The sequence below is a fragment of the Nematolebias whitei genome, chromosome 1 (assembly GCF_014905685.2).
Source record: "Nematolebias whitei isolate Nwh7 chromosome 1, NemWhi1, whole genome shotgun sequence".
In the NCBI taxonomy this organism is placed as follows: Eukaryota; Metazoa; Chordata; class Actinopteri; order Cyprinodontiformes; family Rivulidae; genus Nematolebias; species Nematolebias whitei.
In genome coordinates, this window is record NC_056498.1 from 54,892,257 (window position 1) to 54,906,601 (window position 14,345).

General features: G+C 38.3%; 2 protein-coding genes across 2 annotated transcripts in view; both read left to right on the top strand.

Moving 5' to 3' along the window:
* mcph1 (microcephalin 1) overlaps positions 1-2,411 on the top strand; it is a 42,697-nt gene extending 40,286 nt beyond the window's left edge. Inside the window, exons 14-15 of the mRNA XM_037685371.1 lie at positions 2,034-2,271; positions 2,359-2,411. Of these exons, the coding sequence (XP_037541299.1) occupies positions 2,034-2,271; positions 2,359-2,411 (291 nt within the window). The remainder of the gene's footprint in view (positions 1-2,033; positions 2,272-2,358) is intronic.
* Positions 2,412-4,619: 2,208 nt separating this feature from the next.
* agpat5 (1-acylglycerol-3-phosphate O-acyltransferase 5 (lysophosphatidic acid acyltransferase, epsilon)) overlaps positions 4,620-14,345 on the top strand; it is an 18,253-nt gene continuing 8,527 nt past the window's right edge. Inside the window, exons 1-6 of the mRNA XM_037678804.1 lie at positions 4,620-5,211; positions 6,283-6,352; positions 6,432-6,547; positions 6,657-6,746; positions 7,730-7,820; positions 9,442-9,603. Coding sequence (XP_037534732.1) covers positions 4,993-5,211; positions 6,283-6,352; positions 6,432-6,547; positions 6,657-6,746; positions 7,730-7,820; positions 9,442-9,603 — 748 coding nt within the window. The 5' untranslated portion in view covers positions 4,620-4,992. The remainder of the gene's footprint in view (positions 5,212-6,282; positions 6,353-6,431; positions 6,548-6,656; positions 6,747-7,729; positions 7,821-9,441; positions 9,604-14,345) is intronic.

A 14,345-nucleotide genomic window follows, 5' to 3' on the forward strand; every position in this document is an offset into this window, starting at 1 on the left:
AGAACTTTAAATCTTGATTCAGTAGAACTACAAAGAGTCATTTATGTGGAGTTTGACAGTTTCCTAACAATCTTTATGAATCAGTTTTATTCTGTGTAATTTTGGATAATTGCTGTGTGAATAATTTATTGAATTTAGCACGATAAAAACTAAATGTGCCTCCTTGCAGTCTGCATAGAAGTTACAATTTATGTCTTCCTGTCTGTATTGTAATTCATTGGCTGTTCGCTCCGTCTCAAACTGGTTTTGTTGCACTGGTAGAATGGGAGTGTTTAAACTTTTACCACAGACCTTTTGCACTGAACGTGTTTTCATACGTCACAGTTGGTAAAACACAGCTGCAAATATGCCACGCGTCAGCATTATAAAAAGTTTATTTTCCTCAGTTTCACACTCATGGGGTTGTGTGTGCTGGCTGACGCTCATGATTTACTGATATACTGGAATATCTCGAGGCTTTAAAAAAAATATAACACCTGTGCTTTTTTTGACGTCACAAGTCGTAATATAGTGATGATAAACAATAAATGTTTGGTTTTTTTTTCATTTTTGATCAAGTCATATTCTGCTTTGCTCCACTCCTGATTAATTAATTAATTTGAGAGAACCTCTAAGTATTATATCATATTTAAAAATATAACTTTTTAAAAAAATTTTATGTGGCATTATAATTATTTCTGTTTAAAGTCTGTGACATCTGTTGTGACTAGCACCGTATTTTTCGGACTATAAGGTGCACCGGATTATAAGGCGCATTAAGCAATACGCCTGTTGCAATAAACAATAAATCAATTAATCGCATGATGAATGAAAATTATCTACCTCTTTTTCATTTACAGGCTTTATCGTGTCTTCATGTCTCTTTCTACTGAAGACACGGCTCAACTTCGGTGCTCTTCACTGACTCCTCCCTTTCTCTTTTCTCTTTAAAATCCATTTAACCGTCCCAAATCACGTTTCTGGATCGTTAAAAGCAGCTAAGCTACGAACTAAGCTAACAAGCTGACCTCGGGGGGGAAAAAAACCTCCGTCTTGTCGAGATCCAACATTCACTGTTTAAACCCGTGCCTTCGTGTAAAAAGTTGTTTTTCTCTGCAAAAAGAAGCTGAGAACTTGTTTACTGATTTTTTTTTTGTTAAAAGCTTTGTGTGAAAAATACTATGCTAAAGAGCTCAAATCACCAAGCGCACGCCATGTCACCATGTCAGCCCATATCTCGTCAAGGGCCCTCCCTCCCATTTTTCTTAAAGACACGCTGCTTGCTCAACTGCCCATCCTTTGGTTCAAAAAGTCTTACCAAAAAAGGTACTAGACGCAAAACAAATCAACATTTCTTTTAAACTCTGGCAATTAATTATTGTTAAATTTCAAACAATATTATCGTTTATCACAATATTTTTTTAGATAATTAATTTATCGCACCGGATTATAAGGCTCACTGTCAATTTTTGAGAAAATTAAAGGATTTTAAGTGTGCCTTATTGTCCGAAAAATACGGTAATTTGATATTTGAATGTCCTTTCTTTTTTTTTTTACTTCAAAAACAGATGCACATTATATACATCAAACCCACTCTAAAACTTTATTTTTATCACCCACCACCAAGGTGTGTTTGTGTGCCTGTCTGTTACAAAATATCTCACAAACCTCTGGACAGATTTTATTTTACTTGCAGAAAGTAATCATTGTATGAACGTCACTAACTGGTAACCTTTTGGAGTCAGCCCAGTTTAAGATGGCTGACCAAAAAAAAACAACACAAAAGTAATTTGTAACTCAGTCAGTTCTGCTGATTTTGAGCTAAGATTTAATGTGGTAGAAGCTGAAAATGATCCCCAACACGTATTCTAAGTCCATCAAATTGTGCGAGATGTTTAAAATTCTGCCATTACCGATTTATAGTCAATCATGTTTATCTATTTTAGTCTTTATGCTAAGTTACCTAACTATTTACAGCAATAAAGAAAAGCCAGAATCCTCATAAATGTAGCTTTTGTCACTTTAGTACAGTTTAACTTTGCTTTCTTGTACAGATCTGTCGTCTTCAGAGGCACCTGTCTGCAGGGGAGCACCAGCAGGACCTGTTTCAAAACCAGCCAGCCATGTTTGTATCGCAGCTCTCCCAGCCACCCACTCAGAGTCTGGTCGAGCTGATCGAGCTGTGCGGAGGAACAGTCTGCAAATCCGTGCGGCAGGCAGGCCTCTGCATTGGGAAGTACAGCGGCAGGAGACCAGAGGGATGCAGGATGCTGTCGGAGCAGTGGATTCTGGGTAAAACTGATTCTGCCAATCTCTGTGGTAAAAACAGTTCTTTCACATTTCTTAATTTTTCTTTTATTTTGTGTGGTTTCATTTCAGATGGCGTCACCAATCTGAAGCTGGAGCCATATGATGTCTACGACTTGGATTAACAGCTGGTCTTTATTTTGTCTGTAAAGTTCAGTGTTATCAGTTTTGTGCCGCACTAGACCTTCAGTTTAAGCATGAAGTGTTTCTTCTTACTGGTTTATCAAATGTTTTATTTTTTGTTTGTTTGTTTTCATAGATACTTTATTAAAGGTTTCATATGAAAACCTTTGACACATGACAAAGTACCGGTACTTTTACATGGTGCATCTCGGCCCTCTAATATTTTCACTTGTTTACAAGACTGTGATTTTTTTTTTTTTTTACTGTGAAGGTCAGTAAACTGTCTTTATGTGAATTTTTTGTTGCGTCATTTTATAATAAATGCCATTTTAAATGTAGATATGTTTATCTTAGACTTTTTTTGAGACTTAACAGATTAAATGCTTCAGTCATCTAAAAGGAATTCCATTGTTTTTACCAGCAAAATGACTTGCTTTGGGTTAAAATGGCATTACTGGGAGATTGTAAATGAATGGGTTAGACAGTTTCTGAGATCTGAAGTATGCATCATAAAAAACAAGAGTAATAAGGTCGTGCCGAACATGTTGCAGCAGAGTCTGATCGGTCTAAAGGACATTCTCAGCTCAATGTGCATTTTATAAACACACAAATTGTAAATATACTGCACATTCTCTGCTTTTCTGTCAGAATAATCTGTAGTGTTTACACATTTTACTAGACATGCTGGTAACGGTATATCTAATTTGAAGGGCTCCTCAACCCAAGGATCAGTGAAAATGAAGATGGGGTCAACTTAAACTCTTCTGAGAGATGAACTTAGAAATGAAAGGGATGAATCTGCCAAAGGCTTGCTTTTCCACCAGGGTGATGAACAACAAATAACCAGTTTTATGTGTTTAAACTTCAGAGATTGGAAGAGGAAAGTGATTTACTATGATACTAAGAAATTAGCAGTACTGTTTACTAAACTTTGGACACAACTACTAACCAGATAATTTCTCAACTGAAGATGATGTTGCAAGGTGGCAGGAGATTTGCTTTAAATATTAATAAAGCCTTAGTCCAACAAAGTTAAGTCAGGTCATCTGGACAGTTTTTCTTTTTTTTGTTGAAATGTTTCGTCTTTCATCCAAAGGACTTCATCATCCGAGGAGCCACAACAAACTCAGTCCCACAAGCTGTGGACCAACCAGTTTGAATGTGATAAAATGGTTTCTGGACTATTGAGCATGAACTTTGATGTTTTTAACCACTTTGACCATGGCTGCCTCAGAGGAGCCGACGGGGAAGAGGGCGGACTCCAGAAAACATATCACCAGCCAACTGGTTGGTTCACTAGGTGAGTGTGCTGCTTGTGGAACTCAAGTTTGTTGTCGCTCCTCGGACTGATGAAGTCCTTTGGATGAAGGATGAAACGTTTCAAGAAAAAAACGTTAAGGGCATGAACTTGGTTTTGAACCACTTTGGCTATGGATGCCTCAGAGGAGTCGATGGGGGAGAGGGTGGACTCCAGAAACCATCTTATCACCATCAAACTGGTTAGCCCTTTATGTGAGTGTGCTGCTTGTGGGACTGAGTTTGTTTAGGCTCCTCAGACATCTATCTAGGACACCCAGAGGAGCCACATGGTGAGGGTTAAGGGCCTTGCTCAAGGGCCCAGAGTGGGGCGAATGACGGTGGGAGCAGGTGTGGGTGCTTCGCCTTCCCCACCCACATTTTTGATGTTGTCGGTACTATATATATATATATATAATCAATCAAAACCATTTTAGGCCATTGTGTGTGAAAGTGTGTATACAGTATACTCCTTACTAAATACTACGAAATCATTTAAATGTAGATCTGATATTTTTTCTCGGTGGACGTGCAAACTATAAATATAATATGTATTTGTTTTAGATAAATAAAATAAAAAGGCCGGATGTGGGTGAAAAAGTAGACTTCCAGAGAAGCGACGAGTGTTAAAAAAAAAAAAAAAGACTTCCGACCACATGTTCCGTCACACCAAGCGGCGCTAAAGCTGCGCGCACTCCCATTGGCTGTCTCTTATGACGTCACTCGACCAATCAGCTTCGTCGATGCTTCAACGTGTTGTTACGTAGGGAGGTGTGTGTATGTGTGACATTCGCTGCTAGAAGCTAGGAGCCGGAGAAAAATGAACTCAGACAGGAAATAAATTCCACTTTTTTTCTTTTAGCAACTCAGCTCGCTTATTAGCTAAACTTTGTTATCGTTTCCGCATCAGAAAAGTGAGTTTACAGAGGAGGACAAAACTTTTTAGTCTGTTTTAAGCAGGCTAAACTGTCGGCTAACGCTGTTTTGTACAACTTGTGCATGTGTTGTGGGGAGTTCGTGTTGAGGTCATTTTCCGGTCTGTTCTAAAAATGGTAATGCTAACCAGATGAGTTAATTCTATACACATGTGTGGCAGTTTAAGCTTTCCAAACCTCGTTTCGCTCACAAGGTTAAATTCTGCTTTCTTTTAGCAGCCTTTTCTCACTTATGCTGACCTCGTGGAGCAGGTGTGCTGAAAGTAGGCCAGGTGTGCTGTGGTGTAGATAGGGGTTTCTGTCTTTTTTTTTGGTCGAGTCGACTTCAGGGATTTGTAGAAGAGGTGCAAACATGCTGCTGTCTCTGGTTGTGCACACATACTCGCTGCGGTACTGGTTTCCAGCCACAGTGATGCTGGGAACAGCCCCAGCTTATCTCCTGTCCTGGGGGGTTTGGAGATTGCTCTCGACGGTCCTACCAGCAAGACTTTACCACAGAATAGACGACCGGCTGTACTGCATCTACCAGAGCATGGTCCTGTTCTTCTTTGAGAACTACACAGGAGTGGAGGTGAGTGAACTCACTTACAAATCATGATGAGTAAAGACTGAGCTGATGATTACAGTTGGTTACTATATCACTGAGGCATTATTATAGACCTGCAGCAGACGTGCCCCTGCAAAAGCCTGTTTTTGCAGCTCAAACCAGCAGTTTTTCCACATACACACCCATGCAAAACATTCACACCCCTATGCATTTGTGAAGATTTCTAATCTTGAGCTTAAAGCCACACATTCAGATTCTCAAAAGTGGTCTGGAAGAACCAGTTGCATGGCAAGAAAGACTGCATTTTGTTGCCATGTCGCACCTTGCACAGCCCGTACGTTAGGGCGTGTTTGCAGTTTGAAAACTTTAGTGTTTTAATGTAACTTTGGTCGAATGCACGGATCCCTCAGCTGAAAGCTGCATTACAAGACAAGTTAGAAAATTTCTTGACTTCTTCGTTTTCATAATGATGGACAGAATAGGGCCCATAGTAAATCAAAACCTTGAATCAGTTGGAATTAATATTTTTTAAAGAAAATGCAACTTTACAACACTACACAGATAAATTTTGTTGGTGCCCTTTCACAATAATCAAACACAACTGATGTGACTGGAACCAGAACGCTCCAGTTTTGTCTCTTCGATCCCAGAAGGTTCCCTCATAAATGTTGGGGATTGCCAACATGCATTTGAGCAAATGCCAGTCTGTTTTTGTTTTTCTGTCAATAGTGGAGCTTCATCTGGGTCTATACTTCCGTGGAGCCCTTTTATGATTAAAAAAGGACGGATGGTGAAATCAAGTGATGTACCTTGACCTTTGAGTTCAGCTTGAATGTTTTCGGTTGCCGTCCTTGGCTCGATTTCTACCATCCACACTACTTTGATCAACATGGGGTTGCATTTACTCTTGCATCCACATCCTGGGAGGTTGGCTACAATCCTATGAGCCTTATACATTTTAATAATAATCACAGCTGTGGTCACAGGAGCATGAAGCTGCTCACAGATGGTACCAACAACATGATCTACGTCTGTGTAACAGTTTTGCAAACTAGGGCGACTCCTCCTGTACTTTTGTGTGCTCTTCCTCTGTAGATTGTCATATACGGAGATATACCAAAGAACAAAGAGAATGTGATCTACCTGTCGAACCATCAGTGTACAGGTAGCATGTTTTAAACTTCTAGTTTTTAAAAGTCAAACGGGGTTCGGTTAGAAAAGCCTAACCTCTTCTTTCCTTGCAGTTGACTGGATCATCGCTGACATGCTCGCCATCAGGCAGAACGCCATCGGTCACGTCAGATACGTCCTCAAAGATGGACTCAAGTGGCTCCCGCTTTACGGATGGTATTTCTCTCAGGTAATGCAACTGTGTGAGTATGAAAGTGTTCTTTTCAAATCAGCAATGGGGAATATATCTTGCAGTCCTTATTAGGCTTCTGTCCTGTTAACTTTTCTTTTTCTTTTAGCATGGAGGAATCTTTGTGAGGAGGAGTGCGAAGTTTAATGAAAGGGCCATGAGGAAGAAGCTCCTCACTCAGACTCGATGTGGAGCTCCTGTAAGTATTAACAATGGCAGGTAAATGTGTCTCCACTTGAGCGGTGGCAGATATGAAACGTGCTTTTGTGAGGTCTACAAAAGTTTGTATCTGTTTAAAGTATAGAGTTTTAAGCAACAAACAATTTTTAGTGATTTTGTGCCTGACGTATAAATATTTTTTAATGTCTAAAGGTAATTAAAGCTTGTTTTATTATTATTTTTTTATTTTTTTTGTGGGAATTTAGCATGTTTCAATTGTTCAGTTGTTGCTCTCATTGTAGGAACGTGTTTAAATTAACGCAGTAACTGTTTTAATTGACTTCTCATTAGACAACAATTTACTTTATTGTTGCAAGGTGGTTGTGGTTAAATGTTCATCGGTGTAAGCAGCAGAGGTATGAGTGGTTTTGTGTTGGGTGGTAATTTGCTGAGTCAGAAGTGTAAAACAGAAGCTTTGTTGTGAAGAAAATATCTCAAATTTAACGTTGGCTCAAATGTTTTTTTTTTTTTTACATCAACAAGAATCAGGAAAGCTACAGAGAAGTTGTGAAATGACACTCATAAGCACACGTTTAAGGCATTTTAACAGTGTTTGGCTAAATGAGGCACACAATGTTGCTTTTTTTTTTCTAAAAACAAAAAGTTGTGAATGCAGTGATCGCTGCTGGAAACAGTTTTCATTCTCTGAATATTTTCCAGGAGATGAAATGGAAAGTTTCTTGTATGCCTGAGTAAAATGATATAGTTAAACATGACTTCATGATTTAGATACGAAGAGTTTAAAAAACTCGAGTAAATTTTATTTTCCGGCTCACTTGAAGTTCAAACAGAATTTAAAGCATTCAACACTGTGCATCAGGAGTTTTTCTATTACACAGTTCCTGTTCAACACAAAAACCTTTGCCTATAAATGCCTTGAATGTTAGAAAACTCCTTTTCACCCAATGACGAGCTCCAACGCTGAGGTTTGTAATGTGTGTTTTCTGTTTTTCTCCCCCACAGATGTACCTCGTCATCTTCCCAGAAGGAACCCGGTATAATCCAGAGCTCAAGAACGTCATCGTTCAGAGTCAGGCTTTTGCTGCAAAAGAAGGTAGACGCAGGATAACAGCCACTTTATTCTGCAGCTGCATACTGATTCAGTACAACACGCTCACGTCTGTAAAACAGCTGACTAAGATTTGTTGTGCAGCGTCGGCATTACCTGCATACAAATGTATAAACCCCGCAAACTTAAGTTTATATTAAAATTATAGATAGCAATATAGATATCATAATAATATAGATTGAAAGTTTACCTAGAGAAATTGCATTTCCTGTGACAATGCAGTGTGACTGCTTATTGCAGAAGAACTTGCTGAAAAACAGCTGAAAGTATCCACACAAACAAAAAAAACATTCTGAAATGTAGCTGAAATGGAAGAACAAGCATAAGTTAGTAGAAGAAATCAGAAAAAACACATATTTTATGAGTTAGGTTTAAATAAGCAGAAATGAGCGTAAGAGTTAGGAAATTTGAAAAAAAAGCTTCAATTAGCAAAAAGTAGCAGAAAAGGCATAAAGAAGCTTAAACTACCAGACGGAAGCAGAAACTGAAATGAGCCCAAAAGATGTATAATTGGTGGAAAAATATTAAGTTAGCATAAAACAGCTAAATAGTAGCTGAAATAGCAGAAAAGGCTGAAAGTAGCAGAAATGACTTGAAAGGAGCATAACAAGCTTAAATTATCATAAAAAATTTAATTAGGCTTAAAGTAGCTGAAATAGCCACGCAAATCTTGAATTTATCTGAAAACAGCTTAAATTAGTTAAAAAATGCTAAAGAAAAAAAGGTAGCTGAACAGGTAGAACAAGTGTAAATTAGCAGAATGGATCTCAATAGTGTGACCACACTATTCACACTATTAGGTCGAAACCAGAAAGTGAACTTAGAATCAACTTGGACTCATCAATCAGCTCTTTTTTTTTTTTTTTTATATCCAGAGGACCAGATTTAACTTTTTTAGATGAACTTGTAGTTTTTTTCCCCCCCTTAAACTTGTTTGAATATAATTAAAGGTGCAATGTGCACAGTAATTACTTTTCTCCAATCTTTCACTCCAGTATCAACTGGCAGAAAAAAATAACTATATTAATATTATTAACTGAATGAAATGATGGCAGGAATTTATTGTCTTCCATCAAAGCTGTCTAATAAATATTAGTCTGTGCAACTCAGAGGTTTGAAGCATAACTGAGTAATTAAATGCTTTTCCTTTTTTTTAATGATCTATCACTATTGATCAATCTCAGCCTCTGGAGAAATTAAGGACATTTCAATGCTTACTAACAAGGCTAAAAAAACAGTGTTCAGTAGTTTTTCTTCAGCGGGAGGAAGTTAAATTGTGTTTGTATTTTGCTGCAAATTGCATTTGTTAGATTGGTAAATATATGGTGCTTAAATGCAGTCTGGCATAATGTTTGGCCGTTCTGCTGGACTCTAAATGTCACCCCCTTTAATCTAAATAAATCACTTGAGAGATGACACGTGCTGTGAGTGAGGTATTGGTGAGCAGGGAACTGTGCCACTCTGACCCAAGTTTTTATTTTAATATTTAATGTATTAGAAAGTTTCTGCCTTTGTTTGTCAGCTTTGTGTCGTTTCTCGTGTTGCTTATTTTACTAGAACGCTTTAAATTTGCACAGCGGTAAAGTATGTTGTCTCTTTTTCACAGGACTGGCTGTGCTGAAGCACACCCTGACACCCAGGGTGAAGGCGTTCCATATAGCCATGGAGATCATGAGGGACGACCTGGACGCCGTGTACGACGTCACCGTGGCTTACGAGGGGACGCTGGATAGCTCCGGTCGAAGAAGACCCGCTCCATCAATGGCAGGTAAGTTTGAAGCACCGCCTGAGGTTTCAAATCAGGAATTGCACATTAGATAAATCAAAATGTTGCACAACTTCACCATTATAAAAACAAAAATCTCCCAATTTGCAAGTCTTAAAATAATGAAAGACTTTGATTTTTTTTTTTTATATATATATATATATATTGAAATTACAACGTTTGGGGGAGAAGTGAAGATGGAGGTTGTAATGTTGTTCTTACTGTGTTTCCTCTTCAACTGGAAAGTTGTTTGGACTTCCTGTTACATCATCCCAGTATTTAAGAATAAACATTTAGCTGTTTGTATAGCACTTTTTTTTTTAAACAAAGTGCTTCACATTAATCAATTAAAACATCATAAATGACACCAGAAACACAAAAAAGTATACCAAATCAATTAAAATACATAACAATATAAGAAAAAAATAAAAATACGAAGAAATCTCAGATATTAAAAGCCTTATTATACAAGTAAGTTTCAACTAATTATTTAAAAGAAGACAATGAAGAGGCCTGTCTAATATTTGGAGGAAGAGCATTCCACAAATTGGGAGCCCTGACCATAAAAGCCCTCCCTCCTTCTGTCACCAGTCGAGCTCTGGGAGTGGAAAGTAATAATTGATTCAAGGACCTGAGACTGCACGAACGGTTATATAAGAAGCTCCGCAAGGCCATTCAGGGATTTAAAAACAAACAATAAAATGTTGAAGTCAATTCTAAAAACCACAGGGAGCCAATGCAATGAGGACAGAACAGGAGTGATGCGCTGATATTTATGGGATCTTGTGAGAACTCTAGCTAGTTGAAGACGATTGAGAGAACGCAGCAAGCGACATAATGGAGCTGGAAAGTGTTAAACAGGAGAACTCTCTCTACAAAGCCAGCGCAGTGAAACCTGCTGATGTGTGTCAGGTCAGGTGCACGCTCGGGTCCAACCAGCTGGTTGAAAGAGGTCAAAATAAGTCCAGTTAAGCTTCAGATGGACAACCGGATCATCAGCCGCGCGCGTCCGCTGATTGTTAAAAACTACAATAATCCGCTGACTCTTGTTAATAAACATGAAATCTTATATCTTCCTTTCTTTGAAATAAGTTTTTAAAACTATAATGTCAAAGTGATTTGCTTACAAAAGCAGTAAAAGCTTTCTTTTTTTTTCAGGTTCGAGCCTCTAATTACAGTTAATTAGTTTGGTCGGGCTCGGGCCGGGTCAGATGTTTTTAGGCCTGAATGCAACTCCAATCCTAGTGCAGCACTTTGAAAGAGAAAAGGGAAAATAATATCATGAATATACAGTACTAAGTTTTAAAACTATTTAATTTAAGGTCTTTAAAAATTATTTAAGATTTGACAACTTTTTCACTCATTTTAGTCTAGTTCTTGTACCAACCCCCAAAAATCAGAACCAATGCTGTCTTTGTGGCAGAGTTTTTAGGTGCAGTGTGCCTAAAATTTTGACATTAAATTGTTTTTGTGTCAACAAAACATTGGCTCATCCCTTCGTTGTTTTGTTTATATGACTGTGAGATTCATTGTTTAGTCAACAAACAAAACGTTCCTCTGAAAAAAGTCCGGTTTAGGTCTAAAAATAAATAAAAAAACTTTTTGAAAACCTGAAAAAATATTGATGAAACCCTCCACATAAAACAAGAAAGTCTGGCTGCTATTTTTATAAATGTCAAATAAAAACGAACTTGCAGACGGTCGGCTACCGGCAGCTTTATTCTCCGATGTTCCTCAGCGTAAACACCAAAATCCATAAACACTTTGCTGTATTATCCACCCTGCAGCATTGTGGCCAGCCTTCCTGGTAATTAATCACACAACAAACACCTTTTAACAACTTCCTGTAAACTGCGTGACTCTGTGTTTTCAGCGTCTCTGATTATTGTGTTTTCCTACCTGTTTGACGAACTCTCTCTGAAATTTGGAATAAAAAACAACAACAGTAAACATGGCAAAGAATGGAAAAAAAACATTCCCCTTGTCACGCATTTCCTGGAATCATGCGGCTAAGGTGACTCTGGTGACTTCTCGGGGACGTGGAAGTGACCTGCGCCTGCTTCCCGGATGCCACGTTTTGTTCACTCGGAGGCTCTAAATGTGGCGTTTTAAGTAATCAAATAACAATTTACTGTTGAGCTTTAAAAAATCTAATATCTTTATATCTCTTTGGGAGCAGTTTCCACTTGTTTTGTTTGTTTGTTGTAAATTAGGAAATGTTTTGTATCATCCCCCAGTCATTTTGGAATGGACCTCCGGTTTTTAAAAAAAAACATGTTGCGCATTTTGAAAAAGCAATTCAAGAAACAACTTTTCTCATTTTGTCAACTAAAAGCTAAAATGATGCAAGTCTGCTGTGCTTCATAGGTCGATTTTGTCATTTTATCAGCCCCACCATACTGAACAATTAGACCAATCTCTAAACCCTTTAGTCTTGCTAAGGTTTTTTTTTTTTTTTAAATGATAAACTCCCAAGTCAAGAAGTATTTGGTTTATTTTAACATCTTACCTCTCCATCAATCTGGTTTCAGAAAGCAAAACAGCACAATGTCTGCTTCGCTGAAGGTTTTTAATGATCTTGTTGAAGCTTTGGATGCTAAGGACTATTGTACTGCACTTTACTTAGACCTGTCTGAAGCTTTTGACACTATGGATCATGACCTCTTATTTCATAAACTCTCAGAAATTTGTTTCTCAGATCACACCATTGGTTGGTTCTCTAATTATCTCTCAGATCAGAGGGAATGTGTTCAACATAATGTGACTTCTTCCACTTATCTAACTGTTTAACAATGGTGTACCACAAGGTTCAGTCTTAGGCCCCACCCTCTTCACAATCTACATAAGTAAAGCGGGTCAGACCATTCCTGATGCATCCTTACATTTCTATGCTGATGATACAGTTGTTTATTGTCGAGATAGAACAGTTGCTATGGGATGTTGTTTTCAAACAGGAAGTCAGTCCCAGCAGTCCTTCCTTCTATTTTGTCTTTGAATGGTGTCGATTCTTACAAATACTTTGGTATTTTGGTCGATTCGCATCTCTCTTTTAAGCTTCGTATTGAAAACTTGGTAAAGAAACTAAAAGTAAAACTGGGTTTCTTTTTCAGAAATAGATCTCACCTATCTCTGAACCTAGGAAACACCTTTTAACTGCTACATTACTCCCCTTCATTGACTATGGTGACATTATTTACATGAACGCTCCTACAAGCACTCTGCAGATGCTGGATGCTGTCTATCACGGTGCACTAAGATTCATAACTGGCTGTAACTACCGTACCCACCACTGCACCCTGTATTCACTGGTTAACATCATTAACTTCACGCAGACTCTCTCACTGGTACATTTTCATCTTTAAATCACTTCTTGGTCTGCTGCCTTCAAACATCTCCTCCCACATGTCACTCTGTGAGTGCAGCTACAGCGTGCGCTCTCAGGACATTATTACCTGCAGTGTTCCCTCTGAGGACTGAACTTGGCAAAGGACCTTCTCCTACTCCGCTCCTTTTTCCTGGAATGTCTTGCAAAAAGATCTGAAGCTCTCCACCCTGACCTCTCTAAGGGATTTTAAACAACTGCTAAGCTCATGGCCAAGACCAACGCAGACATGTTCCTGTTTTTAGTATTTTACACCGCTTTATAATGTAGCTGTTTTTTGTTTTGTTTTTATATCATTTCTTCTATTTACTTTTTTCATTTTATTTGCTTTTTATATGATTGTCTACTGGTGTTTGTACCTCATCTGTGTTCTTTGTTTAAAACGGGTCTCTCTTGTAAATGAGTCCTCGAGGCTCAATGAGACTAACCTGGATAAAGGTTGAATGGATTTTACATTCAGGATAAAAGGCAAATATTTGAAGGAATTTAATTAATCTTAAAATATAAATGGCTGCCGGCTTTAATAGCCTTTGGTTTCTGTCTGCTCTGACCCAGGGTATTTTAGGCTTTATTCAAGTTTATAAAGAGGATTTGAATCATGAGGCGATGCTTGGCACTCCAGAGCAAAGAGTTTATTTCCTCCTTCTGTTCCAGGTGGTTGTTTTTAAAATCTGTTTTGGAGCATTGTTCTGCTCGGACTTGCTTGACCCGCTGTGGAAGTTTAGCTTTCTTCAGTATGGTCAGCTTTGTGTTGGTGCCAAACACCTTTCTTGCTGAAGTGATGTGTTTTGACCGTGAAAGCATCTCTTTACTTTCTGCAAGTATGAGGAAGAGAGTGACTGACTAATGCAGAACTGTAGCTTTTTCAGGTGGTGTTTTTTTGGGTCAGTAAATGTCTGTGCACCTGTCTCACAAAGGTAATCATTAAACTGACCCATGCTGTCTGTGGTTTAAATCTTCGCAGCAGCCGATGGAGACGGTTTCTTCAACAGTCGAGCAATCTTTCTCAGCTATCTTGAATCAGGTTTCCTCTTTTGGCCTCAGTGCCACACTTCCTGATAATATCGCATGTTGTGGAAACAGGAACTTGAAGGTCTCGGTGGGGTACACATACAGCCTTGAGCTTTCACACTTGCTTACATTTTTACGTTGACCTTCTCAGACACTTTGGTTTTGTTTCTTCTCTTATTGACTTGATGGTTCATTTTGTCTACAGGCTGTTTCTAAAAGGTGTTGCTGATGTCAAAAAATAGATTTACCATACCATACCATTTTATTTATAGAGCACTTAAAACAGCGACAAGGCCAACCAAAATGCTGTACAGACAGAACAACAGGTAACACACAAAGCAAAATACAAAAT